The sequence below is a fragment of the Rattus norvegicus genome, chromosome 5 (genome assembly GCF_021556685.1).
Source record: "Rattus norvegicus strain SHRSP/BbbUtx chromosome 5, alternate assembly SHRSP_T2T, whole genome shotgun sequence".
Classification (NCBI taxonomy): Eukaryota; Metazoa; Chordata; class Mammalia; order Rodentia; family Muridae; genus Rattus; species Rattus norvegicus.
The window spans coordinates 135,856,080-135,883,602 of record NC_141538.1 but is presented as its reverse complement, the minus strand read 5'-3'; the positions used below and the strand labels follow the sequence as shown (position 1 = coordinate 135,883,602).

Genomic DNA, 27,523 nt, shown 5'->3' with positions numbered 1-27,523 from the left:
AAGTACACTGTAGCTGTCTTCAGACACACAGAAGAGGGCATCAGATCTCATTACAGATGGTTGCGAGCCACCATATGGTTGCTGGGATTTGAACTCAGAATCTCTGGAAGAGCAGTCAGTGCTCTTAACCACTAAGCCATCTCTCCAGCCCCAGGGAGACATTTTCTTTTTTTTTTTTTTTTTTTTTTTTTTTCAGAGCTGGGGACCGAACCCAGGGCCTTGCGCTTGCTAAGCAAGCGCTCTACCACTGAGCTAAATCCCCAACCCCAGGGAGACATTTTCTTAACTGAGGCTTTCGCTGATGATTCTAGCATATGTCACGTTGACATAAAACCAGGTGGTACTTATTGTCATCTAATATACTAATTTTTACAAGATTTGCTTTGTCATTATTATTATTATTTTATTTTTTTGAGCAGGGTTTTTCTGTGTAGCCCTGTTCCTGTCCTGGAACCTGCTCTGTAGACCAGGCTGGCCTTGAACTCAGATCTGCCAGAATGCTGAGATTAAAGGAGTATTCTGCAAGATTTTCAATTCTGTGTACTACATGTGTCTTTGTGTGGGCATGCACACAGGCGTGCACTTGCCTACCGAGGCCACAGGCATTCGATCTACCGGAGCTGGAGTTACAGGCAATTATCAGCTGCTTGCAGTAGGTGCTAAGACTTGAACTCTGGTGCTCTGAAAGAGCAGTGTATGCCCCTAGCCACGGAGCCATCTCTTCAGTCCGTTATTTCTTGTTAATATGTTTATCTAAGCATGAACTCTCCATCATTCCTACATTGTGTATCACTACATTCTTTTTTTTTTTTTTCTTTTTTTTTTTTTCGGAGCTGGGGACTGAACCCAGGGCCTTGTTGGACTTGGTAGGCAAGTGCTCTACCACTGAGCTAAATCCCCAACCCCCACTACATTCTTGCTAGCTCGTGAAAGATGCTCAATCGTCATTGCATGAATGAGTGAACGTTTTACTCTTTCTGCTGTGTGCGTGTTTACTCTTTCTCAAATCCATCTGCCTATTATCTTCAGAAAGAAATAAAATGAGATATTTAAAAGTAGGAGCCAGAGTTAGAGGGCCTTGTTTCAAATCTCACTATATTGTCATCGAGTGCCTTTGGACAGTTTCTGTTTGTTTGTTTTAAACTCTTCAATTGTTTGTTTGAGATAAGTTCTCATAGGCCCTGGCTGTCCTGGGACTCACTTGTAGGCCAGGCTGGCAGCAAACTCACAGAAATCCACCTATCTCAGCCTCCCAATTGCTGAGATGAAAGGTATGTGCCCCCAAGTCCAGAAAAAAGACGCTTACAATTTTTATTTTTATTTATGTGTGTATGATTGTGTATTTGGGCACTTGTGTAGCTCAGAAGGTGTTAGATCACCCTGGAACTCAAATATAAATCAGGTGTGGAGACCTGAGTTGCAGATGGTTTTGAGCCACCAAGTGGGTGCTGGGAATCAAACCCTGGTGTTCTGTAAGAGAAGCCAGTGCTGTTAACTGCTGAACCATCTCTCCAGAATCCCAAATTAAATAATTTTACTCATATACTGCTGTCTAGGTAATTGCCAAGATCATTGTTTTACTTGGGTTCACAAAATATTGCTTTAAAAAAATTCTATTGGTGCTGCTGGACAGTGGCACATGCCTTTAATCCAACACTCCAGAGACAAAGGCACATGAATCTCCGTGAGTTCAAGGCCAGCCCGGTCTACACAGTGAGTACTGGGACAACCAGGGCTACACAGAGAAACCCTGTCTTCTTGAAACAAACAAACAAATACACATTCTATTGGGCTGAGGAGATGGTTGTCTCCAGAGATCTCTGGAAAGAATTCTCCATGTCTTTTTTTTTTTTTTTTTTTTTTGTCCACCTGGACACAACTGCTATCCTAAGATAATGGCTACTCCACTTGGAGGATAGAACCGTACAACACGTTTGAATGCTTCATCCCCAGACAGTAGTGCTGTTTTCAGAGGTTGTAGAACCTTTGGGGTTTTTGAAGAAGTAGACCACTAGAGGCAAGCATGGAAGGTTGTTTTTGGTCTGTGTTCTCTGCTTCTTGATTTACCAAGATGTGAGGAGTCTTCACCACAAATTCCTACCACCACAGGAGGCCTTTTTCCATACCCTCCCAACGTCTAAAACTGTGGGCCAAAATACACGCCTTCTTCCTTAGTGGTTCTCTTACAGAGACACAACGTTTTTGAGTAGCGGGAATTCTTTTCTGGTTGTCTGTTGTATCATTTTGGTTCAACACCAGTAATGGCCTTGGAGCATAAAAAGATATTTTGGGGTGCTGGGGGGGTGGCTCTGTGGTTAAGAGCATTTGTTGATCTTCCAGGGGGCCTGAATCGGTCCCCAGCACCTATGCCAGGTAGCTTACAATTGTCTGTAACTTCAGCATTAGGAGATACAATTCCCCTTTCTGCCCCCACAGCCCCACACATAGAAATAAAGGTCTGGAGAGATGGCTCAGCAATTGAGAGCACTTGTTCTTGTTGAGGGCCAAGGTTTGGTTCCCAGGACCCACATGGAAACTCACAATCATTTATAACTTCAGTTCCAGGGGACCCTATACCCTCTTCTTACTTCCAGGGGTGCCAGGTATACATGTGATGCACATACATCTAAGCGGGCAAAACATTCATAAATATAAAAATAAATGACTAAATCTAAAAGGACACATTTTAAAACTAAAATGAAAATTAACAATTAAAAGATATTTCAGGGGTTTGGGGATTTAGCTCAGTGGTAGAGCACTTGCCTAGCAAGCGCAAGGCCCTGGGTTCGGTCCCCAGCTCCGGAAAAAAAAAAAAAAAAGGGCTGGAGAGATGGCTCAGCGGTTAAGAGCCCCGACTGCTCTTCCAGAGGTCCTGAGTTCAATTCCCAGCAACCACATGGTGGCTCACAACCATCTGTAGTAGGATCCAATGCCCTCTTCTGGTGTATCTGAAGACAGCTACAGTGTACTTATATATAATGAATGAATAAATCTTTAATAAAAAAAAAAGCTATTTCAGGCTGGAGAAATAGCTCAGAAGTTAAGAGCACTGACTGCTCTTCCAGAGGTCCTAAGTTCAATTCCCAACAACCACATGGTGGCTCACAACAGCTGTAATGTGTTCTGATGATGCCCTCTTCTGGTGTGTCTGAGGACAGTGACAGTGTACTCACAAATATAAAATAAATCTTTTTTTGTAATTATATTTATGTGCAAAAACCTTAAGTGTACATTTAACCCAGTTTAGTGTCGAGTTTTTAGCCTTTGCCTTTCTCAGCTTGGCAATGCGAGCCACAGACTTAGGACCCAGGACGGTGCCTCCCCAGTGGCGGCGGATCTTGTCATATCTGTCATTATAATTGGTCCTAATAGTTTCCACCAGCTTAGCCAAAGCACCCTTGTCTTTTGAGTTCACCTGTGCGAAGGCAACAGTGGTGCACGTCTTCCTGTGGACCAGGCGCCCCAGCCTGGCCTTTCCCTTGATGAAGTAATAGGGCACCCCCATCTTTCGACAAAAGGCAGGCAGGAAAACCACTAGCTCAATGGGGTCTACATCAGGGGCAATCACCACCAGCTGAGCCTTCTTGTTCTCCACCAAGGTGGTAACTGTATTGACCCCTGCTCGGAGGACAGGTGATCTCTTAGAACATCCTCTTTGCCAGCAGGTTTCTTCTCAGCATGGGCCAGCAGCCTTTGCTTCTTCTCCTGCTTTGTCTCTGGGCTGGCTGTACTTATGGGCGAGCTTAAGCAGCTGAGTCGCTGTTTGTCTGTCCAGGGCCTGGGTGAACTGGTTGATGGCAGGAGGTACTTTGAACCGTTTATAGAGGATGGCTCTTTGCCGCTGCAGTCTGATGTAGCCGGGCCATTTGACGAAGTGTGTGAGATCCCTTTTGGGCTGGATGTCCTGCCCAATGCTGAAGTTCTTGGGCCTTTTCTCAAACAAAGGATTGACCACCTTTTTGGCCTCCTGTTTCTTGACTATGGCAGGGGCCGGGGCCACCTTCTTCCCCTTGGCCTTCTTTCCTTTGGGCATCTTGCTCAGCTGGAGGAGAGAGAATAAATAAATAAATCTTAAAAAAAAAAGGGGGTGGGGTGGGGATTTAGCTCAGTGGTAGAGCGCTTGCCTAGCAAGCACAAGGCCCTGGGTTCAGTCCCCAGCTCCGAAAAAAAAAAAAAAGATATTTCAGGGACCTTGTGGTTTCTTTTTTTTTTTCTTTTTCTTTTTCTTTTTCTTTTTCTTTTTTTCGGAGCTGGGGACTGAACCCAGGGCCTTGTGCTCGCTAGGCAAGCGCTCTACCGCTGAGCTAAATCCCCAACCCCTTTCAAAGATCTTTTATAGTGGAAAATGGCGTATAGAGTTGGGACTAATTGCTGGAGTTAGAATATATATATTATCTTCAGAAGATTCTGGGTTGGTAGTAACCAGGTTGGATAATACTAATTTCTTGGGTTGAGTGTGGCGGCATGTCCCTGTAATGTTTACTAGCAAGAGAATGCTAAGTTCAGTACCAGCCTGGGATACATAACAAGATCCTGTCTCAAAAATGAACAAATAACACAATCATTGCTTTTGGAAGACCATATTAACAAGAGAATGCAGACTATAGGAAGACTATCTTATATATGGATGGATGCATCACCTGTCAATTAAAAAGCCTATGACTTAGGTAGAAAATAGAAGGTATGACATCCAGAAGGAGAAAGAATTCTGGGATAGAGCCAGGTGTGTGAAGATCCCTCTGGGAAGATATGAGGAGACAGAGGCATATTACCTGAGCACAGGTAACCAGCCATGTGACAAAGCACAGATTAAAATAAATGGGATATCTTGAGTTATTATTCTAGCCAGAGAGGAGCCTACCTATATGACCAAGGTATTTGTAAATATGTTCTGAGTCTGAGTCTTATATCTGGGAGCATGGGGCCAAGAGGAAGAACCAGGGCCTAACTTCAACAAAAGACTCTCCAATTAACCTATTTCACAAAAGCTTGAGTGAAAATGTATGAGTCAAAAGTGAAGTGCTCTCTTTCTCTCCCTTTTCCTTAAATGAGATAGTCTGAAAGTGCTGAGCCTGGAAGAAAACTTAATGGAAAATAAAAGCTTGCTTAAGCCAGGACATGACAGTGCATATTTGTAATCTTAGCACTAGAGGGGCACGAGAGCACTAAGAACTCCTAACCAGTGAACTCTTGCTCCAGCAACATTAAAATAATGATGTCTTAAAAAAAAACAAATCCAAAATAATTACAAGTAAAAGAGCTGGTTTTCCGGCTTGGATGGGAAATTTGCTGTAGAACTATCAGATGCAGAACAAAATTGTTTTAACTAGCCAGAAAATGTGTCACCCTGAAATGCAAAGGGGAAAAGAAATAATGAGGTGGTGTCCTAGAGAAAGAAATTTCAGGAAAGCAACAGTCAGCAAATTATCCACAGTCCCTTCTGTTTGTGTTGGGTGCCCAGCCGAGACGTACTCTGCAGAGTCGTTGTGTGTACTCATTGGAGAAGTGAACCCAGAGTCCACGGAGAAGTAGCTCATTTGCACACTCGAGCAGAACTGAATGCAAAGTTCACAGTCCACCTTCTCTTTACTTCCCTTACACCTCAGCCCTCTCGGAACCACCTGAGAAGACTGGCTTTGACCTTTACGGTCATGGTTTCACTTTGGTTAACCCGAGAGAGGTGGATGTTGCCTGGCTATTTTGTGATCTAGAGTATATTCCTTCTACAGGTTAGTTCCGGTATTTCCAGGAAGTTGGGCTTTGTCAGAAAACCCACCCCAAACAGGATATTTTTTTTCCAAAGGAGCCTTTTTATCCCCACAAGTGCTTTCCAAAGACAACTGAGTTCGATTGCATGAACACCGGTTCTCAGCCTTGGCTACCTATTAGAGTCACCTGGCCTTTTCAACTGCATTGTGCTTATCCGCCAGAGCTGCTGACTCTTTGTTTGGAGTGAGGCACGCTCTATTATTATGGTCTAAAACACTTTCCAGGAGATTCTAACACTCTTTCAGCTAAGGACAAAAAGCAACTGTCCTAAACACACTGAAAACCACGAAGGCTTTTGAAAGTAGGAGACGAAAAGTATACACTCCGGAGAATATAGGCTCATCTGACTTATTCTACACCCCATGAATAAGATTTGTTAAATGCCATCCAAATATACATATATATCCATTTTGTATAAATCACGCGTGACAAACTATAAAATGAAAATTATATAATAACAATATATTTTTTATTTTTTAAAATTACACTTTTTGCGGTTGGGGATTTAGCTCAGTGGTAGAGCACTTGCCTAGCAAGCACAAGGCCCTGGGTTCGGTCCCCAGCTCCAAAAAAAAAAAAAAAAAAATTACACTTTTTGGGGGGAGTTTATATGAGGGGGTGCTCATATCACAGCATGTGTGTGATCAGAAGACAGCCATGGGAGTACCTTCTCTCCTTCCAGTAGTAGGGTTCAGATGAAACAAAGGTGATCAGGTTTGATGGCAAGCACCTTTGTCCACCAAGCTGACCCATAAGCAATATTTTTAAATAGTGCAGTTTTAAAAGTATATTTTTTTTGTTTTTTTGAGACAGTGTTTTTTTGTGTAGCTCTGGCTGTCCTGGAACTTGCTCTGCAGACCAGGCTGGCTTCAAACTCAGAGTTCTGTCTGCCTCTGCCTCCCTAATGCTGAGATTAAAGAAACCACTAGTACCACCAGGCATCAGTTAAAAGAAATTTTAAGGGGCTGGGGATTTAGCTCAGTGGTAGAGCGCTTACCTAGGAAGCGCAAGGCCCTGGGTTCGGTCCCCAGCTCCGGAAAAAAAAAAAAAGAAATTTTAAGGTCTCTTTTCTGTGGTATGAGCCCTTTTGTTCCTTTTTAATCCTCTTCCTCTTCCTCTTCCTCTTCCGCTGCTGCTGCTGCTGCTGCTGCTGCTGCTGCTGCTGCTTCTTCTTCTTCTGCATAGTCGGTGTCTGCTGCTGCTGCTTCTTCTTCTTTTTCTTCTTCTTCTTCTTTTTCTTCTTCTTCTTCTTCTTCTTCTTCTTCTTCTTCTTCTTCTTCTTCTTCTTCTTCTTCTTCTTCTTCTTCTTCTTCTCCTTCTCCTTCTCCTTCTCCTTCTCCTCCTCCTCCTCCTCCTCCTCCTCCTCCTCCTCCTCCTCCTCCTCCTTCTTCTTCTTCTTCTTCTTCTTCTTCTTCATAGTCGGTGTCTGTGTGTATGTGTGTGTGCACATGTGTCTATTTATTACACAGGTGTGTTCACCCATGCATACATATGTGGAAGCCAGAAGTCACGTCACAGGTCTTCCTCTACCTCTCCACCTTATTTGTTGAGACAGGTTCTCTCAGTGAGCCAATCGGCTAAACTGACTGGCTAGCAAGCTTCGGGGATCCTAAGCACTAGGGCTACACACACGCAGCACCTCACCCAGCTTTTTATGTGGGTGCCAGGAATGGAATCGAGTCCTGGTGCTTACACAGCAGGCACTTTACCAATAAGTCAAATTTTCATTTCATACTTTCAAGAGGGTAGATGATGAATCTGGGACTGATAACATGTGCCTGTAACACAGGCTACACAGGAGGCAAAGGGAGAGAATCACAAGTTCACTTCCAGCTTATGGCGCAGAATAAATTCTAGGCCACTTCTGGCCAACCTGGCAAAACTTCGTGTCAAATCGAGCGAAACTAGAAAGCTAAGGAAGGATGTAGCTCAGTGGTCGAGTGCTCGTCTGGCATGCACTACACCTAAGTCTCTTGCATGGTGAACATAAACAAAGAGATTATTAAAACTGACTCCTAAAACCAGGTGCCAAGACTGGTGAGATAGCTCAAGGGTAGAGTGCTTGGCTAGTACAGGACAGGCTCCAGGTTTGGTCTCCATCCCCATAAAAAGGAACAAACAGAAAACCAGAGAGAGGAAAATGGAAGAAAAAGAAAAGAATGTATTAGATGGAATTGATGACAAATTGGACCCTGGAAATCAGTTAACCTGAAGTCGTAGCCATAGAAACCAACCGAAAGGAGTCATGGAGAGGATTAGCAACTCATACAAATATAGATGCCTATAAGGTGTGGACCAATCATATAATAACCTGGCCAAAAAAGAGTGATAAACAATAAGAGCTACAGGCATAAGCTAGATGCCATCTGCTATCCTATATCAGAAAACCTGTCAGTTTCTGACCTTATTAACATGTGTATCACACTGGAATCCTTGAATGACACTATCAGCCTTATTACATAAATGACACTTAGAAAACCCTAATTCAGCATCAAGAATAAATATATAACATGCTTATTTATTTATTATTAAAAATGAGATATTTTATATAAATACAAAATTGTGTTTCTTTATACAACTGTAATAGGATTTGGATCAAACTGCTAGGATTTATTTAAAGAAAGCAATGATATAAAAACAGCAAGAAGACCTGAATCCAAAGGTTTTCCTCTAACAGTACCAAATATTACAAGGTACAGATTATTATACAAATGTGTACAAATCTTTAATACAAATACAACGGGGCTAGGCAAAAAAGAGGAACACTTCACAAATTTGTGTGTCATCCTGGCGCAGGAGCCATGCTAATCTCTGTATCGTTCCAATCTTAGGATATGTGCCACCGAAGCTAGCACTCTTTATTTTGAGACAGGGTTTTTCTGTGTAGCCCTGACTGTCCTGGAGCTCACAGAGACCTGCCTGCCTCTGCCTCTTGAGTGCTGGGATTAAAGGCATGCATCACCCCATACTTGGCTATTTTTTTTTAAAAAAACTTTCTCTATACCCAAGATGGCCTTGATAACCTTCCGGCCTCCCCCTCCCAAGTGCTGAGGTCCCAAGCACGTAAAACCATGCCCTATGCCGAGTGTACACAAAGCTGAGGGTGAGCCCAGAGCGTCACACATGCTAGACAGGCTGTGAACTGATCTACATTCTCAGCCTAATAAATACTATTTTCAAGAATACAGTAGAAGATTTAGTAATAGAGACTATATTGTGGGCTTTAAAGACAAGTCTCAATGAATATGAAAGGATTTCTACAATATGATCTGTGAGTACAAATAAGACTAAACAGAAGCAGAAAACTACCATGCAAAACCCTCAACTGTCAACTAACACATTTTCAAACTACACATGGTTCAATGAAGAATTCAATAAGGAATTAGGAAATAATTTGTATTGTATTAAAATAAAACTTGAGCACTCAGGGCTGCACCAGTGGCTCAAGGGTTAAGAATACTTGCTGTCCTTGCAGAGGACCTAGAACCTACGTGGTAGCACACATGGCGTATTGGCTAGTTTTGTGTGTCAGCTTGAGTCAACACAAGCTAGACCCATCAGCAAGGAAGGAGCCCCAGTTGAGGAAATACCTCCATGAGATCCAGCTATAAGGCATTCTCTCAATTAGTGATCAATGGGGGAGGACCCAGCCCATTGTGGGTGGTGCCATTCCTACACTGGTAGTCCTGAATTCTATGAGAAAGCAGGTTGAACAAGCCAGTAAGCAGCACTCCTCCATGGCTTCTGCATCTTCTCCTGCCTCTAGGTTTCTGCCCTGCTTGTTCCTCCTTCTCTGGTCTCCTCTGATAATGAACTGCCTTGTGGAAATGTAAGCTGAATAAACACTTTCCTCCCCAAGTTGCTTTGGTCATGGTGTTTTATCACATCAGTAGTAACCGTGAGACCCATGAAATCCTATGCCTTTTCATGGCCTTTGTGGGAACCAGGCACACACATTGTGCACATACCTAAGTGCAGGCAAAATGCTAGCATGCATAAAGTAAAAGTAATACATAAATCTTTAAAAATATCAATAATAATCTTTACTTAAAAACAAAACAAAAAAACAAAACAAAACAAAACCTCAAAGCTCAATGTATCTATAGGCGAGATTCAGGTAAAAGCTTCTAGCACTAAATGTGTATGTTAGTTAAGAGGAAAGGTCTCAAATCAATGGCCTAGACTTTTAGCTTAAGAAAACAGGGGGGCTGGAGAGATGGCTCAGCGGTTAAGAGCACCCGACTGCTCTTCCAGAGGTCATGAGTTCAACTCCCAGCAACCACATGGTGGCTCACAACCATCTGTAAAGAGATCCGATGCCCTCTTCTGGTGTATCTGAAGACAGCTACAGTGTACTCATATATAATAAATAAATAAATCTTAAGAAAACAGGGAGCCAGGCAGTGGTGGCACACGTTTTTAATCCTAGAGCTTTGGAGAGTGAGTTCCAGGACTGCCAGGGCTATACAGAGAAACCCTGACCAGAAAACAAACAATCGAACAGAAGAAGAAGAGGAGGAGGAGGAGGAGGAGGAGGAGGAGGAGGAGGAGGAGGAGGAGGAGGAGGAGGGGGAGGAGGGGGAGGGGGAGAGGAAGAAGAGGAGGAGGAGGGGGAGGGGAGGGGGACGGGGAGTGGGAGAAGAAGAAGAAGAGGAGGGGGAGGGGGAGGGGGAGAAGAAGAGGAGGAGGAGGGGGAGGAGAGGGGGAGGGGAGGGGGACGGGGAGTGGGAGAAGAGGAGGAGGAGGGGGAGGAGGAGAAGGAGAAGGAGAAGGAGAAGGAGAAGGAGAAGGAGAAGGAGAAGAAGAAGAAGAAGAAGAAGAAGAAGAAGAAAAGGGAAGCGGGGGATGGGCATAATGGTATGCACCTATAGTCCCATTGCTATTCAGGAGTTGATGCAAGGAATTGCCTGGGACTAGGAGTTTGGAGTTGATGCAAGGAATTGCCTGGGACTAGGAGTTTGGAACCAGCATGAGAAACATAGTGAGACCCTATTTCTTGAACTTAAAAAAAAAAAAAAAGCTCCTGTTCTCTTGTTCTCCCTTGCTCTCTTGTTCCTCTCCTGCTCCCACTCTCTCCCCATTCCCTTACCCTCCCCTCTCTCCATATGCTCATGGCCTGCCCCCCACCTCTCTCTCTCTCTCTCCTTTCTCTGCCTCTGCCTCTACTACCCTCTTAACTCCCCTCCCCATGCTCTAAATAAACTCTATTCTATACTAAAAAAAGTTAGTATGGGTCGGGGGGCGGTATGTGCCATGGTGCATGTGTGGTGGTCTGAGGGCAACTCTGGAGTTCATTCTCCCCTTCCACCTTTCCATAGTTCTGCCAGACTTGTGTAGAAAACACCTTTACCCCATAAGTCATCTCACTGTTCCCAGCCTTTATTCCTTAAAAGAAAAGAAAAAAGAAAAGAAAAAGAAAAGGAAGAAGAAGGTGGCTGGGAATAGCTTAGCTGATAGTGACCTTGCCTTTTGTGCATGAGGCCCTAGGTTTGAGTCACAACGCTACAAGTCAAACAAAGAAACAAAAGCCCCAAAGGGAGCTGGAGAGATGGCTCAGTACTTAATAGTGCTCCTATAAGAAGACCCAAGTTTGTTTCTGTAGGCAGATGTATGGTTAGTGGGGTCCTGCGTCTGCTGTGCCACAGGGCATGGCTGCTTGTGAGGCAGGATGCAGAAGTGTGACTGTGCTTACCCCAAGCCAACACTGGGGGTAGGGAAGTGCAGTCTCAGGCATGGGACAGCCGGAGCTGGCTCAGGGGTCCCTGGGCTTGCAAGGAGACTGGGGCTATCTGGTTCTCAGGCTCTCAGACATACAGGCGCCACGGGGAACCATGGAAGAGCTGAGAATGGAGTGGGGACCCGAGGGCTGGATATAGCGGGGGAAGAGGGGGGTCTGGGCGGGGGAAGGTTGGGGAGAATAAGGGGAAGCTCAGGCTGGTCCCTCGGGGGAGTCCTTGGCTTGTCAGCTGCAGGCTTGGGCTTGGGCTGGGTGGCAACCATGGCTGGGAGCACAGAGAGACCTTCTGCAGGAGAGTAGACTGTGGCTCCATAGGCAAGGCCTTTTCCATGGCTCCCCACGGTGGGGCCAGATGAGAAGAGGCCGTCCATGGCTTTAAGGCCTTTATTGTCATGGCGGTAAGTGGATGGGTAAAACCATACCCCACTTCTCTAGGTGAGTCTGAGATTAAATACCTTTTGCAGGGAAGAGTGTCTGGGAAGGAGATACCTAAGCCTCCAGGCCTTTAGGCACCTCATTATAATGGAGATCTGTCTTAAGTCTACATGATAGTAGGTCTCATCCTCTACCAGTGGAGGGGCTTGGGCGTTGCCCTTACATGACTAATGGTCACAAATCTGTGGACCGCTGCAGCCCAGGGACAGGGGCCTGGTGCCCGGGAGTCAGGAGACGCCTACAATCCCTTCAGGGTCACTGGGTTTCTAGCCTTAGCTCAACCAGGAACTAGGCTACCTTTCACAGTCCCAGGCATAAATTTTTCTTTTTTTTTTTTTTTTTTGGTTCTTTTTTTTTCGGAGCTGGGGACCGAACCCAGGGCCTTGCGCTTCCTAGGTAAGCGCTCTACCACTGAGCTAAATCCCCAGCCCCGGCATAAATTTTTCTTAACCTACTTTATTTAATGAGGGTTCAACCTTTCCTCCAGCCCACCACCCACCAGAGGTAGTGGAAAAGAAAGGTTACTAAGATATGGGGGAAGCAGACCTGTTTAGAAATAGTTCTTTGGGGCTATTCCAATCTTCACTGTCCTCAGTCCAGTCCTCTAGCAAACACCAAACATTAACCAGCAGCCACAGTTCAGTCCACTGGGCAGACACCACACAGGAATCATCAAGGGCAGTTCTTTTTTTTTTTTTAAGATTTATTTATTTATTAGATATAAGTACACTGTAACTGTCTTCAGACACACCAGAAGAGGGCATCAGATCTCATTACAGATGGTTGTGAGCCACCCTGTGGTTGCTGGGATTTGAACTCAGGACCTCTGGAAGAGAAATCAGTGGGTTTTTTTGTTTTTTTTTGGTTTTTTTTTTGTTTTTTTTTTTTTTTTTGGTTCTTTTTTTCGGAGCTGGGGACCGAACCCAGGGCCTTGCGCTTCCTAGGTAAGCACTCTACCACTGAGCTAAATCCCCAGCCCCGAAATCAGTGTTCTTAAGCACTGAGCTGTCTCTGTAGCCCAGGGCAGTTCAATCCAGATGAAACTGGGAAGCCTACCACCAGCTCCAGTCTACCTTGGAAGCAGCAAGAAGCTTCCCCAGAATTTCTTTGTCAAGTTTCTATCAAGTCACCACCAGCTAAGCTCAGCAAAGCAATATAGGGTGAACCAGTACATGCGTGGAATCAACAAAGAATAGTGAGGCAGAGCAAATCAATGCTCAAGCTCCCCTTATCTGTGGGTTCATAGTTACATCCCTTCTAAATATCATTCCTCCTTTCACGTGCCCGTTATCTCTTTTCTTTTTCTTTTTCTTTTTTCTTTCTTTTTTTTCCCCCGGAGCTGAGGACCCAACCCAGGGGCCTTGCGCTTGCTAGGCAAGTGCTCTACCACTGAGCTAAATCCCCAACCCCTAGAATACTTTTTGGTTGGTTTTCTCTGTGTAGTTTTGGTTGGCCTGGAACTTGCTTTGTAGACCAGGCTGGCTTCGAACTCACAAGAGATCCACCTGCCTCTGCCCCTTGAGTGCTGAGATTAAAGGCCTATGCCACCACCACCACCACCACCACGTGCCCATTATCTCAAAACACCCTTTCACCTGTGTCTGCTTCAGCAAAACAGTCTTTCACCTGTGTGCCCAGCAAAACATCATTTGCCATCTCTGACTTTCCAAAGAAACCAGAAGTTTCCACTTCAGGTTCCCAGCACACAACCACTTATAAGTCCAGCTCCTGAGGATACAACACTCTTTTCATGCTTTTCCAGACACTGTACTGATATGAATAATCCCCTCACCATACATATACACATAATTAACAACACGTATAAAAAGATCATAGGAGGGCTGGAGAGATGGCTCAGTGGTTAAGAGCACCCGACTGCTCTTCCAGAGGTCCTTAGTTCAATTCCCAGCAACCACATGATGGCTCACAACCATCTGTAAAGAGATCCGATGCTGATGCCCTCTTCTGGTGTATCTGACAGCTACAGTGTACTTATATATAATAAATGAATAAATCTTTTAAAAAAAAGATCATAGGATTTCATGTCGCCACACCTCATTTTGTTGTGCTTCTGTTGTGCCTAAGTCGCTTTGTATTTGTGGAAACATGTGGGGCTCTGCTGGGTGTTCACTCTAATCACCCTTGTGGTGGTGGTGGTGGCAGTGTCGTTGTTGGTGCGGTGGTGGTTGGTGTTGGTGGTGGCTGTTTTCTCCTCTTCTTCTTCATCATTATCTCTTTTTTTCTCTTCCTCCTTTTCGGCTTGTTCTCTCCTCCTCTCCGTGTGGTGTGTGTGTGTGTGTGTGTGTGTGTGTGTGTGTGTGTGTGTTTAACCTAGAATTTTGTGCCTATAGGAGGGCACTCTACAAGTATGCTATATCCTAAGTCCTGGTCCCTGGCTGCTGCTAGTTCTCCCCCTCCGCCTCCTCCTTCCCCTCTTCTTCCTCTTCTTCCTCCTCCTCCTCCTCCCCCTCCCCCTCTTCCTCCTCCTCCCCCCTCTTCCTCCTCCCCCTCTTCCTCTTCCTCCCCCCCCTCTTCCTCTTCCTCCCCTTCCTCTTCCTCCTCCCCCTCTTCCTCTTCCTCCCCTTCCTCTTCCTCCTCCCCCTCTTCCTCCTCCTCCTCCTCCTCTTCCTCCTCCCCCTCCTCCTCCTCCTCCTCTTCCTCCTCCTTCCCTTCCTCCTCCTCCTCTTCCTCCTCCTCCTCTTCCTCCTCCTCCTTGGTTTTTCAAGACAGAGTTTCTTTGTGTAATTCTTGGCTGTGCTAGAACTCACTTTGTAGACCAGGATAGCCTCAAACTCAGAAATTTGCCTGACTCTGCCCCGTGAGTGCTGGCATGACCATGACCCAGTAAATTTAAATTTTTATTATCTTATGTGTATGGGTGTTTGCTTACATGTATACCTGCATACCATGTACAGGTTCATGCCTTCATGGTTACTGCATCCCCTAGGACTGGTTACAGACAGTTGAAAAATCACCATGCAGTTGCAAGGAATCAGACCTGTGTCCTCTGCAAGAGCAGCCAGTCCTCTTGGCCAATGAGCCCTCCCTTCAGCCCTACTCTGGCTTCTCTAGGTCACTTCTCTCAGGGCATTCATACTGTACCCAGAGAGCTAGATCTTTCTATTGCTCTTATAACTTGCTAGGGTCATGTGAAACTCTGGGACTTTCTGTAATCATTTGACTTTTCCATGCTACTCCAGGGAACAGCAGAATCTTGTTACTTCCTCCCTGGCTATCCTGGGACTAGGGTGTGCAGAGGCCACAGACTTGTTTACCCAAGAACACCACCAAAACATCTATTGGGCTCGCTGCCTTTTGTATCCTCTATCTTAAAGGATGCCAAGTTTCACATTGTGATTGGACTCTCTCCAGAACCGAGAGCTCTGCCATGGCCACACCCCCATCAATCAAGCCTGGACTCACTCCCTCCTCCTTGCTTCCCCTCAACCTTTTCTACTTCCTATACACCAAGCTGGTCTTAGGCACAGCAAGCTTGGTTTTTTTCTGTTATATTCACTTCCAGTCCAAAGTTCGACCTTTGAAAAATAGGGATACATAATTTTTGGGTATAGCATGCCATTTGTATCCAGAGTTGGTATGTGAAGCCATGTGTTCATGGAACTGTAGGGGAAAAAAGGGGGGTGGGGGGAGGAGAGGCCGAAGTGCAAAGGAATCATTTAATTCACTTATTCTTCTCAAAATTAGGATATTATGAGGAATCTAAGAATCTTCTGGAAGAAATTTGATATTTTCCTAGCTAGGAAGTGAGAACAGGTAGGTCTCTCTCTGGGATGAGAGAATTAGTACTCCATTCTGATGGAGAGTCCTAGTGGCACGTCTGCTTTCTCTGTCTGAGCTGAGTGAACTAAGACAAACAGCATACATATAGCAAGATTCCTCACATAGCTGAAACTTTCTGCTTACAAATCTTTGCTTTCCAAGCAAAGATTCCTGGGCAAACTTCCAGGAAGAAAGAGAACTGTGTGTGTGAACTGAGGACCCTACTTAAGGACAACTAAATTCTTGGACTCAATTGAAAGAGAATCTTGTTTTTCTAGGGGACCCCATGTGTTTCCACAGAGGGAGCAATGAAAAGACCAACGCAGGGAAGGAAACAAAAGAAACAGACCTTTCCAGCTCTGGAGACACATATTTAAATTTCAGTTTCAGCTGTCACCAACTAGTTACATAAATACAGGAAAACATTTAACCTTTTATGCATCATTTTATCTATCTGTAGATAGAGCATTGTCCCCAAGGAGCCTACACAAGGTTCATAAGGGATAATAGGGCTGCCAAGATGGTTCAGTGGGTAAAGGTACCTATCACCAAGCCCGATGACCTGAGTTCAATCCCTGAAACCCATACAATGGGAAGAGAGAACTTATTCCTGGAAACTGTCCTCTGATCTCCACATGCACACTGTGACACATATGTGACCCCCGTCATAAGTAAATACATGTAAAAAAAATTAGAAAGGAAAATGCGATAACGTAGTAAAAGGACCTCAAGCTGTTTGTCCCTGTGTAAATACATAGCATTGTTACTGGGAGTGTGATTGTTTCCTGTATGGCCAAATAGGCTAATGGATTTCCTGTATGTGGAGCGTGCATCTGCAGGCTCAGGCTAGTGGATTTCCTGTATGTGGAGAGTGCCTCTGCTCATAGAGTGAGAGGCTCTAGCTGCTGAGGGGGTCCCTGGCCAGCCACGCTCAGTTTCCTCCTTCATGAAAATGGTTTATTTTGTGATTTGGCATTGCTTCACCTTGAGCTGGCATTGGACAGATTCCATCCAGGAAGTGCTGCCTGCCTGATTGGAGTCTCCTGAGATAAAACGTTGGAAAATATTATCTGGATCCTGTACATCACGGATAAGAGCTTCGGCTCTTGGCCTTTAGCTCCAGTTTTTCTGGTGCCTCATTCTGTCCTGTCCTCACTAGGATAGGATCACTGTTTTCTCTGCTAAACTTTATAAATGTGCTCTTTCGGTCTGGCCCAGGGCTTGGGATTCTTCTTATGCCAGCCATCACCAATTTAACCCAATCGTCTACTTAGACATTTCCCTAGTCTCTATTTAGCTGGCCACAAATGGAAGGCCTATTGGGTAATTTGCCTCCGTAACTTCTCCCCAATCTAAAACCATAGGAAAGCTTCAAAGGAGCTTGGTAGACTACGGAGGAAAATGAAGGTAATATCATACATACATATGAGCTGATACTCATGCCCTCAGACATTCGCAGTACTCACACATATCACACACGTGTATCAGAGATATATCCTGACATGTACACTGACACAATCACATAAACTGATATACACTCCTGTACTCACAGATACACACGCCTTTGGTCAGAAGGTCTCACCCAGGGAGAAGGCAAAGTGAAGACTGTCTCTGATTCATTTTTATTCCACGAAGTCTGAGATAGACCAGAGAGAATTTTATACAGGAACATTTCATAATTTAAGGGATACAACCTCTGCCTTTGTTGCCCCCTTGAATGGTCTGAGATCACAAAAGTTGTGATCACAATGTTGGAGTAGGTGTGGCCTTGTTGGAGTAGGTGTGGCCTTGTTGGAGTAGGTGTGGCCTTGTTGGAGTAGGTGTGGCCTTGTTGGAGTAGGTGTGGCCTTGTTGGAGTAGGTGTGGCCTTGTTGGAGTAGGTGTGGCCTTGTTGGAGTAGGTGTGGCCTTGTTGGAGTAGGTGTGGCCTTGTTGGAGTAGGTGTGGCCTTGTTGGAGTAGGTGTGGCCTTGTTGATGGAAATGTGTCACTGGGGGTGGGCTTTGGACTTTCAAAAGATGAATATCTCATACTGCTGAATGCAAGCTATCTAAAAAAAAATTAAAGTTGGTCAATATGCCAGGTTCGATGGTTCATGCCTTTGTTTCCAGCACTCAGAAGACAGAGGCTGGTAAATCTCTGAGTTCAAGGCCATCCTGGTCTATATAGTTATTTTCTGGAAAAAAAAGTTGCCCAATAATTTGAATTTCTAATTGTCAATGCTGAGAATATTCCTTTGCATGAATATGTAGTACAGGGTGAGAGAAGTATGTTTAGTGTTATTTCAGAAAGTGTTGGAAATTCTGTCTTAATCGTAGGCCAAAATTCAAGTATGCCTTTTTTACACGTATTCATGTTTATGGACGACCATGCATGTCATGGTGTATTTGTGGACATCAGAGAACGGCCTGTGGTAGTTGGTTCTTCTCCTTCCACAGTGTGGGTCCAAGGGAGAGAACCCAAGTGATCAAACTTGGTGGTAAGCCATCCTGCTGGCCCTCAAACACTCATTTGTAAAATCAAACATTCTAACACAAACCGATTCAAGGCTAAATACTAATATGATACTTATATGCTAAGGATTGATGGTATTGGGTTACTGAATAATCTTTTCTATTCTTAAATTTTTTTAATGCACTAATTCTTATTATGTGGTGGCCAGAGGGCAACTTGCTGGGGTTGCTTCTCTTCTAACTGTGTGGGAGTCAGGGATTGGACTAAGGTTGTCAGTGCGGGTGGCCGGCGCCTTAACCCACTGAGCCATCTAAAAACCCAGGCTTTTTTTTTTTTTTTTTTTTTTTTTTTGTATATTTGCTTTTCTCCCTCCCTCTCTTGTCCCTTTCCTCTCCCCTTTGTCCTTCCCTCCTCCCCGCCCCTCACCATTTGTGTGCATGTGCGTGTGTGCGTGATTTTTCTCTCCTCCCATTACCATTTGGAGCCTGCTGGGCTTGCTAGGCAAGTGTCCTAATACGGAGACAAATTCCTAACCCTTTGTTTTTGTCTACTCTTGTAAGGTTTAGATGTGTTGAAGGCTTTAGTTTTGAAGACTGGCTGGTCTTAACTAGTTGCATCTGTAAATTGTACTACAGAGAAATCCAGGCCATGCTTGCTAATTCACCCTGAGTTCTAGGAACGTCCAGAGAATACTGAACCTCTGTTTCAAGTACCTCAGACCTCTTAACTCCCACCACACTTGTATTATTCATACAGCACCACAGTAGCTAGGGAGTAGATTACTCTAGCCAGGAGAAATCAATTTTACAACTTTGTCTGGAAACAGAACAGAGATAAAGAAGCCCAGGGGACCTATTTGGTTTTACTAAGTAGCCATACTTGTCAGAGGCACCCCTGAGCAACTGGCCTGGAGCCTAACTTGTTATTCCTGCTGTTGCTAAGTTATAGAGATAAACTGTCAGCTCTGCAGACAGCTGCTGGAGTCAGAACCATCTAGCATCAGGCTAAAGTGGAGGCTAAATACATATGTGCACATGTGTTAAATTCGATATAAAGAACACTTTTAGAAAAATCTTCTCTTCCAAGCCCCTGGTTGTTAGGTAGGTTTATGTATTTGTTTGACTGAGAAAAGTATTCTATATTTTTCATGTGACTGAATTTAAAAAGGATTACATCAGGGCAGTAGAATGTCATGTCACCTAGTATAAAAATCAGCAGTCTTGGGGCTGGAGAGATGGCTCAGTGGTTAGGAGCACTGACTGCTCTTCCCTAGGTCCTGAGTTCAAATCCCAGCAACCACATGGTGGCTCACAACCATCTGCAATGATATCCGATGACCTCATCTGGTGTGTCTGAAGAAGGCGACAGTGTACTCACATACATAAAATAAATAAATCTTTTTTTTTTCCGGCAAGCGCTCTACCACTGAGCTAAATCCCCAACCCCAAAATAAATAAATCTTAAAAAAAAAAATCAGCAGTCTCCAGAGAAACAGAGGATAAAACACTTACCAACCAAGCCTGATCACTTGAAGGCTACCCCTAGAATCCATTGTAGGAGAGAACTGACTTCTGAAAGTTCTACTTTGACATCCACAAGTGCATTTGCAAGATATATAGAACCACATAATATTATATATCATATGTGTGTATACATACATATGTGTGTGTAATATTTATTTGTTTGTTTGTTTGTGTTGAGACAGGGTCTTACTATATGGCTCTGGCTGCTTTGGAACACATTTAAATCATGTGTTTCTGTGTGTACCTCAAACTCAGAAATCCACTTGCTTCTGTTTGCTGAGTGCTGAGTTTTAATTCATTGGCCACCCAATTGGCAATAAGTTTGTTTTTAAAAGTAAATGGGGAGCTATAGAAATGACTCAGGAGTTAAGAGTACTTGCTGCTCTTGCAGAAGACCCAGCTTTAGTTCCCAGCCCCATCATGTCTCAAATATGCTGTGACATGTGGCCACCCTACCCAGCCTAGATTCTCTCTCATACACAATAAATGTTTTTTTTTTTAAGTGAGTGGGGAAAATGGCTAGAGGAGAAATCTGTGTGAAGGACCACATAATCTTGTGTGTGTGTGAAGTGAAAAGGAAGTGGGTCACATAAATGGAGTGTGACTGTGTTGTCTCCAAATAGTCCCAGTTGCTTGAGACCGATGACTCTGCCTGGGCTTGACATTTCCTGTCTGTCCTAATATCAGTTCTGAAGATCTAGTAAGAGAAACAGATCCACCTAGATTTGCTGGCTGTCCTTTCTCCTGGTCTCTTCTATTTCTTTTTGTTTTGAGATGGGGGTGGTGGTGGTGTGTTTCTCTATGTTACATGAGCTAGCCTAAAATTTGGTCTTGAAGGATTTTCCTGCCTCAGTCTCAAGTGATTGAGATCACAAGGATATACCATCAAATCCAGAAACATTGTTGTTGTTGTTATTAGCTTGCACAGCTGTACAGATCCATGCATGCTAGACAAATGCTTTCCCCTTAGCCTGAGAGTAGCAACTTCTTCTTCTTCTTCTTCTTCTTCTTCTTCTTCTTCTTCTTCTTCTTCTTCTTCTTCTTCTTCTTCTTCTTCTTCCTCCTCCTCCTCCTCCTCCTCCTCCTCCTCTTCTCCTCCTCTTCCTCCTCCCCCCCATCCTTTTCCTCACCCCCTTTCCCTCCTTCTCTCCCTCCTCCTCTCCCTCTTCTTCTCCCTCCTTCTCCTCTCCCTCACCCTCCTCTTCCTCTTCTTCTCCTCCTCTTCCTCCTCCTCCCCATCCTCTTCCTCACCCCCTTTTCCTCCTTCTCTCCCTCCTCCTCTCCCTCTTCTTCTCCCTCCTCCGCTCCCTCTTCTTCTCCCTCCTTCTCCTCTCCCTCACCCTCCTCTTCCTCTTCTTTTCTTAACATTATTTTTCAGAAGAAGGCCAGTCCTGTGTTGTAAGTACATATGTGGAACTCAGAATCCTTGCAGGATTCAGTTCTGTTCTTCAACCATTATGGGCTGTGGAGATCAAACTCAGGTTGTCAGACTTGGTGCCTTTTTCTTTTGAGCCATTTCACTGGTAAGAAAAGTGTGCTTTTCCACTGTTGTTTCCAAGAGAATGTAAGACTGGGGATCTTAACTGTTCTCTTTCCCACAGGCAGAGGAAAACAAATGAAGAAACAAACAAAACAAACAAAAAGCTTGAGTGGAAGATTAAGGAACAACATAAATGCCCAGTACTTTTTTGGTGCCTAGAAAATGTTAGCTTTCCCTTAACTTGTTCCTCAGTTTTGTGGATGACAAATAGTCTTTCTCAGGCTCCTCTGTCTACCAGGAGGGATCTGCCAGGTCATCTGAGGGGGCCTGAATGGTGCTGGCTGTAAAAGCCTTGTACTGTTCTGCACTGAACACAGGAGATGAGCAGGACAGCCTCGTCTCTGTCCTCAGGGAATTGACACTTAGCTGCAGTGGGGCGGGCTTTGAACATAAGCACAAGGGCAGCACAATATATCAAATGCAGTGATGAAATTCTACACTACAGCCTGTGGACTGGGTGGGTGGGATTCACAGCAGGAGAACGAGAATGAATGTTTGGTCTGAGTTCACACTTAATGAGTTCTCCAAGCAACTGGTGATTCTAGGAATCGAGATAAGAACAGCTTCTGTACTGCAGGATAGAACTGCTACATTCTAGACTCCTCCTAATGGCAAATAGAGTAAGGAGATCGGGACACACGCAGCCATGTCTCCTGGGAACATTAGAAAGGCTGGAAGTGAAGGTGGCAGGATAGGGTGTGGAACCCGGAGAGCAGATTGGGCAACCTGGGAGAAGTACTAACTAACGTATGAACAGAGGCTCCTCTGACAGTGTCCAGTTGTTTGTCCTATCAGAAAGCCAAATTCCTCAGCTGTAATGTCTATTCTTGGTTGTTACCTTGACTATATCTGGAATGAACTACAATCCAGATCTTGAGGCTGGTGGGCACAAGTTTCTGATCTAGACCTCGGCATGGAGATCTTGAGGCATAGTGGTTATGAAAAGTTTAGGCCCAGGCAAGGTCGTTTTTTAATCCTAGGCGATTAAGGCAAGATCTCTGAGTTCAAGGTCTGCCTGCAACACTGCAAGTCCCAGGTCCAGGAGTGGTGGTACACACCTTTAATCTGGGACACACCTTCTGCTGGAGGCCTACATAGGGACATTGGAAGAAAGAAGATTCACTCTTCTTCACCTGCTTGCATTTATTTTCCTGCATATCTGTTGGAAGCTACTTCTACAGAAGACCAGCTGAAACAACTAGCCTTGTGGCACTGAGCAATTACTAGACTCTTGGACTTCCCACAGCTGACCATTGCTGGGGAGTTGGACTACAGACTGTAAGTCATCCCAATAAGTTCCCTCAGTAGAGAGAGACATTCCATAAGTTCTGTGACCCTAGAGAACCCTGAGAAATACATTGCCAGCAAAATTGGAAGAATAGTTCCTCCCTGTTCATTGGAAGTGCCAGGACACAAACTTCTGTGAAAGCACTTGATATTACTACTGGTTTTAAAAGTGAAAATTAGGGGCTGGAGAGATGGCTCAGTGGTTAAGAGCACTTGTTGAGAGTCCCACACCCGCGGATCCCAGCCCGCAGCAGCTCTCTGCTCCCAGACCCGGTGAGAGAGAGACCCAACCGCCTGGTCAGGTGGGCACTCCTGAGGCTGCAGAGCGGAAGAGACCACCAACACTGCTCACCCCTGCCCACATCCCTGGCCCAAGAGGAAACTGTATAAGGCCTCTGGGCTCCCGTGGGGGAGGGCCCAGGAGCGGCAGGACCCCTGCCTGAGACACCGCCTGAACCTGAAAGAAACAGACCGGATAAACAGTTCTCTGCACCCAAATCCCGTGGGAGGGAGAGCTAAACCTTCAGAGAGGCAGACAAGCCTGGGAAACCAGAAGAGACTGCTCCCTGCACACACATCTCAGACGCCAGAGGAAAAAGCCAAAGACCATCTGGAACCCTGGTGCACTGAAGCTCCCGGAAGGGGCGGCACAGGTCTTCCTGGTTGCTGCCGCTGCAGAGAGCCCCTGGGCAGCACCCCACGAGCGAACTTGAGCCTCGGGACCACAGGTAAGACCAAATTTTCTGCTGCAAGAAAGCTGCCTGGTGAACTCAAGACACAGGCCCACAGGAACAGCTGAAGACCTGTAGAGAGGAAAAACTACACGCCCTAAAGCAGAACACTCTGTCCCCATAACTGACTGAAAGAGAGGAAAACAGGTCTACAGCACTCCTGACACACAGGCTTATAGGACAGTCTAGCCACTGTCAGAAATAGCAGAACAAAGTAACACTAGAGATAATCTGATGGCGAGAGGCAAGCGCAGGAACCCAAGCAACAGAAACCAAGACTACATGCCATCATCGGAGCCCAATTCTCCCACCAAAACAAACATGGAATATCCAAACACACCAGAAAAGCAAGATCTAGTTTCAAAATCATATTTGATCATGATGCTGGAGGACTTCAAGAAAGACACGAACACACTTAGGGAAACACAGGAAAACATTAATAAACAAGTAGAAGCCTACAGAGAGGAATCGCAAAAATCCCTGAAAGAATTCCAGGAAAACACAATCAAACAGTTGAAGGAATTAAAAATGGAAATAGAAGCAATCAAGAAAGAACACATGGAAACAACCCTGGATATAGAAAACCAAAAGAAGAGACAAGGAGCTGTAGATACAAGCTTCACCAACAGAATACAAGAGATGGAAGAGAGAATCTCAGGAGCAGAAGATTCCATAGAAATCATTGACTCAACTGTCAAAGATAATGTAAAGCGGAAAAAGCTACTGGTCCAAAACATACAGGAAATCCAGGACTCAATGAGAAGATCAAACCTAAGGATAATAGGTATAGAAGAGAGTGAAGACTCCCAGCTCAAAGGACCAGTAAATATCTTCAACAAAATCATAGAAGAAAACTTCCCTAACCTAAAAAGAGAGATACCCATAGACATACAAGAAGCCTACAGAACTCCAAATAGATTGGACCAGAAAAGAAACACCTCCCGTCACATAATTGTCAAAACACCAAACGCACAAAATAAAGAAAGAATATTAAAAGCAGTAAAGGAAAAAGGTCAAGTAACATATAAAGGGAGACCTATCAGAATCACACCAGACTTCTCGCCAGAAACTATGAAGGCCAGAAGATCCTGGACTGATGTCATACAGACCCTAAGAGAACACAAATGCCAGCCCAGGTTACTGTATCCAGCAAAACTCTCAATTAACATTGATGGAGAAACCAAGATATTCCATGACAAAACCAAATTTACACAATATCTTTCTACAAATCCAGCACTACAAAGGATAATAAATGGTAAAGCCCAACATAAGGAGGCAAGCTATACCCTAGAAGAAGCAAGAAACTAATCGTCTTGGCAACAAAACAAAGAGAATGAAAGCACACAAACATAACCTCACATCCAAATATGAATATAACGGGAAGCAATAATCACTATTCCTTAATATCTCTCAATATCAATGGCCTCAACTCCCCAATAAAAAGACATAGATTAACAAACTGGATACGCAACGAGGACCCCGCATTCTGCTGCCTACAGGAAACACACCTCAGAGACAAAGACAGACACTACCTCAGAGTGAAAGGCTGGAAAACAACTTTCCAAGCAAATGGTCAGAAGAAGCAAGCTGGAGTAGCCATTCTAATATCAAATAAAATCAATTTCCAACTAAAAGTCATCAAAAAAGATAAGGAAGGACACTTCATATTCATCAAAGGAAAAATCCACCAAGATGAACTCTCAATCCTAAATATCTATGCCCCAAATACAAGGGCACCTACATACGTAAAAGAAACCTTACTAAAGCTCAAAACACACATTGCACCTCACACAATAATAGTGGGAGATTTCAACACCCCACTCTCATCAATGGACAGATCATGGAAACAGAAATTAAACAGTGATGTCGACAGACTAAGAGAAGTCATGAGCCAAATGGACTTAACGGATATTTATAGAACATTCTATCCTAAAGCAAAAGGATATACCTTCTTCTCAGCTCCTCATGGTACTTTCTCCAAAATTGACCATATAATTGGTCAAAAAACGGGCCTCAACAGGTACAGAAAGATAGAAATAATCCCATGCGTGCTATCGGACCACCACGGCCTAAAACTGGTCTTCAATAACAATAAGGGAAGAATGCCCACATATACGTGGAAATTGAACAATGCTCTACTCAATGATAACCTGGTCAAGGAAGAAATAAAGAAAGAAATTAAAAACTTTTTAGAATTTAATGAAAATGAAGATACAACATACTCAAACTTATGGGACACAATGAAAGCTGTGCTAAGAGGAAAACTCATAGCGCTGAGTGCCTGCAGAAAGAAACAGGAAAGAGCATATGTCAGCAGCTTGACAGCACACCTAAAAGCTCTAGAACAAAAAGAAGCAAATACACCCAGGAGGAGTAGAAGGCAGGAAATAATCAAACTCAGAGCTGAAATCAACCAAGTAGAAACAAAAAGGACCATAGAAAGAATCAACAGAACCAAAAGTTGGTTCTTTGAGAAAATCAACAAGATAGATAAACCCTTAGCCAGACTAACGAGAGGACACAGAGAGTGCGTCCAAATTAACAAAATCAGAAATGAAAAGGGATACATAAGTACAGATTCAGAGGAAATTCAAAAAATCATCAGATCTTACTATAAAAACCTATATTCAACAAAATTTGAAAATCTTCAGGAAATGGACAATTTCCTAGACAGATACCAGGTATCGAAGTTAAATCAGGAACAGATAAACCAGTTAAACAACCCCATAACTCCTAAGGAAATAGAAGCAGTCATTAAAGGTCTCCCAACCAAAAAGAGCCCAGGTCCAGACGGGTTTAGTGCAGAATTCTATCAAACCTTCATAGAAGACCTCATACCAATATTATCCAAACTATTCCACAAAATTGAAACAGATGGAGCCCTACCGAATTCCTTCTACGAAGCCACAATTACTCTTATACCTAAACCACACAAAGACACAACAAAGAAAGAGAACTTCAGACCAATTTCCCTTATGAATATCGACGCAAAAATACTCAATAAAATTCTGGCAAACCGAATTCAAGAGCACATCAAAACAATCATCCACCATGACCAAGTAGGCTTCATCCCAGGCATGCAGGGATGGTTTAATATACGGAAAACCATCAACGTGATCCATTATATAAACAAACTGAAAGAACAGAACCACATGATCATTTCATTAGATGCTGAGAAAGCATTTGACAAAATTCAACACCCCTTCATGATAAAAGTCCTGGAAAGAATAGGAATTCAAGGCCCATACCTAAACATAGTAAAAGCCATATACAGCAAACCAGTTGCTAACATTAAACTAAATGGAGAGAAACTTGAAGCAATCCCACTAAAATCAGGGACTAGACAAGGCTGCCCACTCTCTCCCTACTTATTCAATATAGTTCTTGAAGTTCTAGCCAGAGCAATCAGACAACAAAAGGAGATCAAAGGGATACAGATCGGAAAAGAAGAGGTCAAAATATCACTATTTGCAGATGACATGATAGTATATTTAAGTGATCCCAAAAGTTCCACCAGAGAACTACTAAAGCTGATAAACAACTTCAGCAAAGTGGCTGGGTATAAAATTAACTCAAATAAATCAGTTGCCTTCCTCTATACAAAAGAGAAACAAGCCGAGAAAGAAATTAGGGAAACGACACCCTTCATAATAGACCCAAATAATATAAAGTACCTCGGTGTGACTTTAACCAAGCAAGTAAAAGACCTGTACAATAAGAACTTCAAGACACTGAGGAAAGAAATTGAAGAAGACCTCAGAAGATGGAAAGATCTCCCATGCTCATGGATTGGCAGGATTAATATAGTAAAAATGGCCATTTTACCAAAAGCAATCTACAGATTCAATGCAATCCCCATCAAAATACCAATCCAATTCTTCAAAGAGTTAGACAGAACAATTTGCAAATTCATCTGGAATAACAAAAAACCCAGGATAGCTAAAGCTATCCTCAACAATAAAAGGACTTCAGGGGGAATCACTATCCCTGAACTCAAGCAGTATTACAGAGCAATAGTGATAAAAAACTGCATGGTATTGGTACAGAGACAGACAGATAGACCAATGGAATAGAATTGAAGACCCAGAAATGAACCCACACACCTATGGTCACTTGATTTTTGACAAAGGAGCCAAAACCATCCAATGGAAAAAAGATAGCATTTTCAGCAAATGGTGCTGGTTCAACTGGAGGTCAACATGTAGAAGAATGCAGATCGATCCATGCTTATCACCCTGTACAAAGCTTAAGTCCAAGTGGATCAAGGAC

At 44.0% G+C, this 27,523-nt stretch overlaps 1 protein-coding gene, 1 long non-coding RNA gene and 1 other non-coding gene across 4 annotated transcripts in view; 1 reads left to right on the top strand and 2 right to left on the bottom strand.

The window, feature by feature from the left end:
* Nucleotides 1-27,523, top strand: part of LOC148005993 (uncharacterized) — a 1,435,680-nt gene that overhangs the window by 1,032,829 nt on the left and 375,328 nt on the right. The window lies entirely within an intron of this gene.
* Nucleotides 3,197-17,370, bottom strand: Rpl7a-ps20 (ribosomal protein L7a, pseudogene 20). Of its 2 annotated transcripts, none has more exons than XM_087551648.1 (2): nucleotides 6,767-7,195; nucleotides 3,197-4,042 (listed from the first exon to the last, which is right to left on the bottom strand). In XM_087551648.1, the coding sequence occupies exon 1, from the start codon at nucleotides 7,184-7,186 to the stop codon at nucleotides 6,767-6,769; it is 420 nt and encodes a 139-aa protein (XP_087407774.1). In that variant the 5' UTR covers nucleotides 7,187-7,195; the 3' UTR covers nucleotides 3,197-4,042. The 2 variants fall into 2 exon arrangements, 1 of the variants encoding a protein (XP_087407774.1); XR_015621071.1 differs by lacking the exon at nucleotides 6,767-7,195 and adding an exon at nucleotides 17,272-17,370 and having other exon boundaries at nucleotides 3,582-4,042.
* On the bottom strand, nucleotides 8,521-8,624 carry LOC120103199 (U6 spliceosomal RNA). The gene has a single exon (XR_015621638.1). It is a non-coding gene; the product is annotated as a U6 spliceosomal RNA (small nuclear RNA).

Bases quoted from the DNA above. Each gene is read 5' to 3' on its own strand.
- Rpl7a-ps20 (XM_087551648.1), bottom strand. From the start codon at position 7,186: ATGAAGAAGAAGAAGAAGAAGAAGAAGAAGAAGGAGGAGGAGGAGGAG.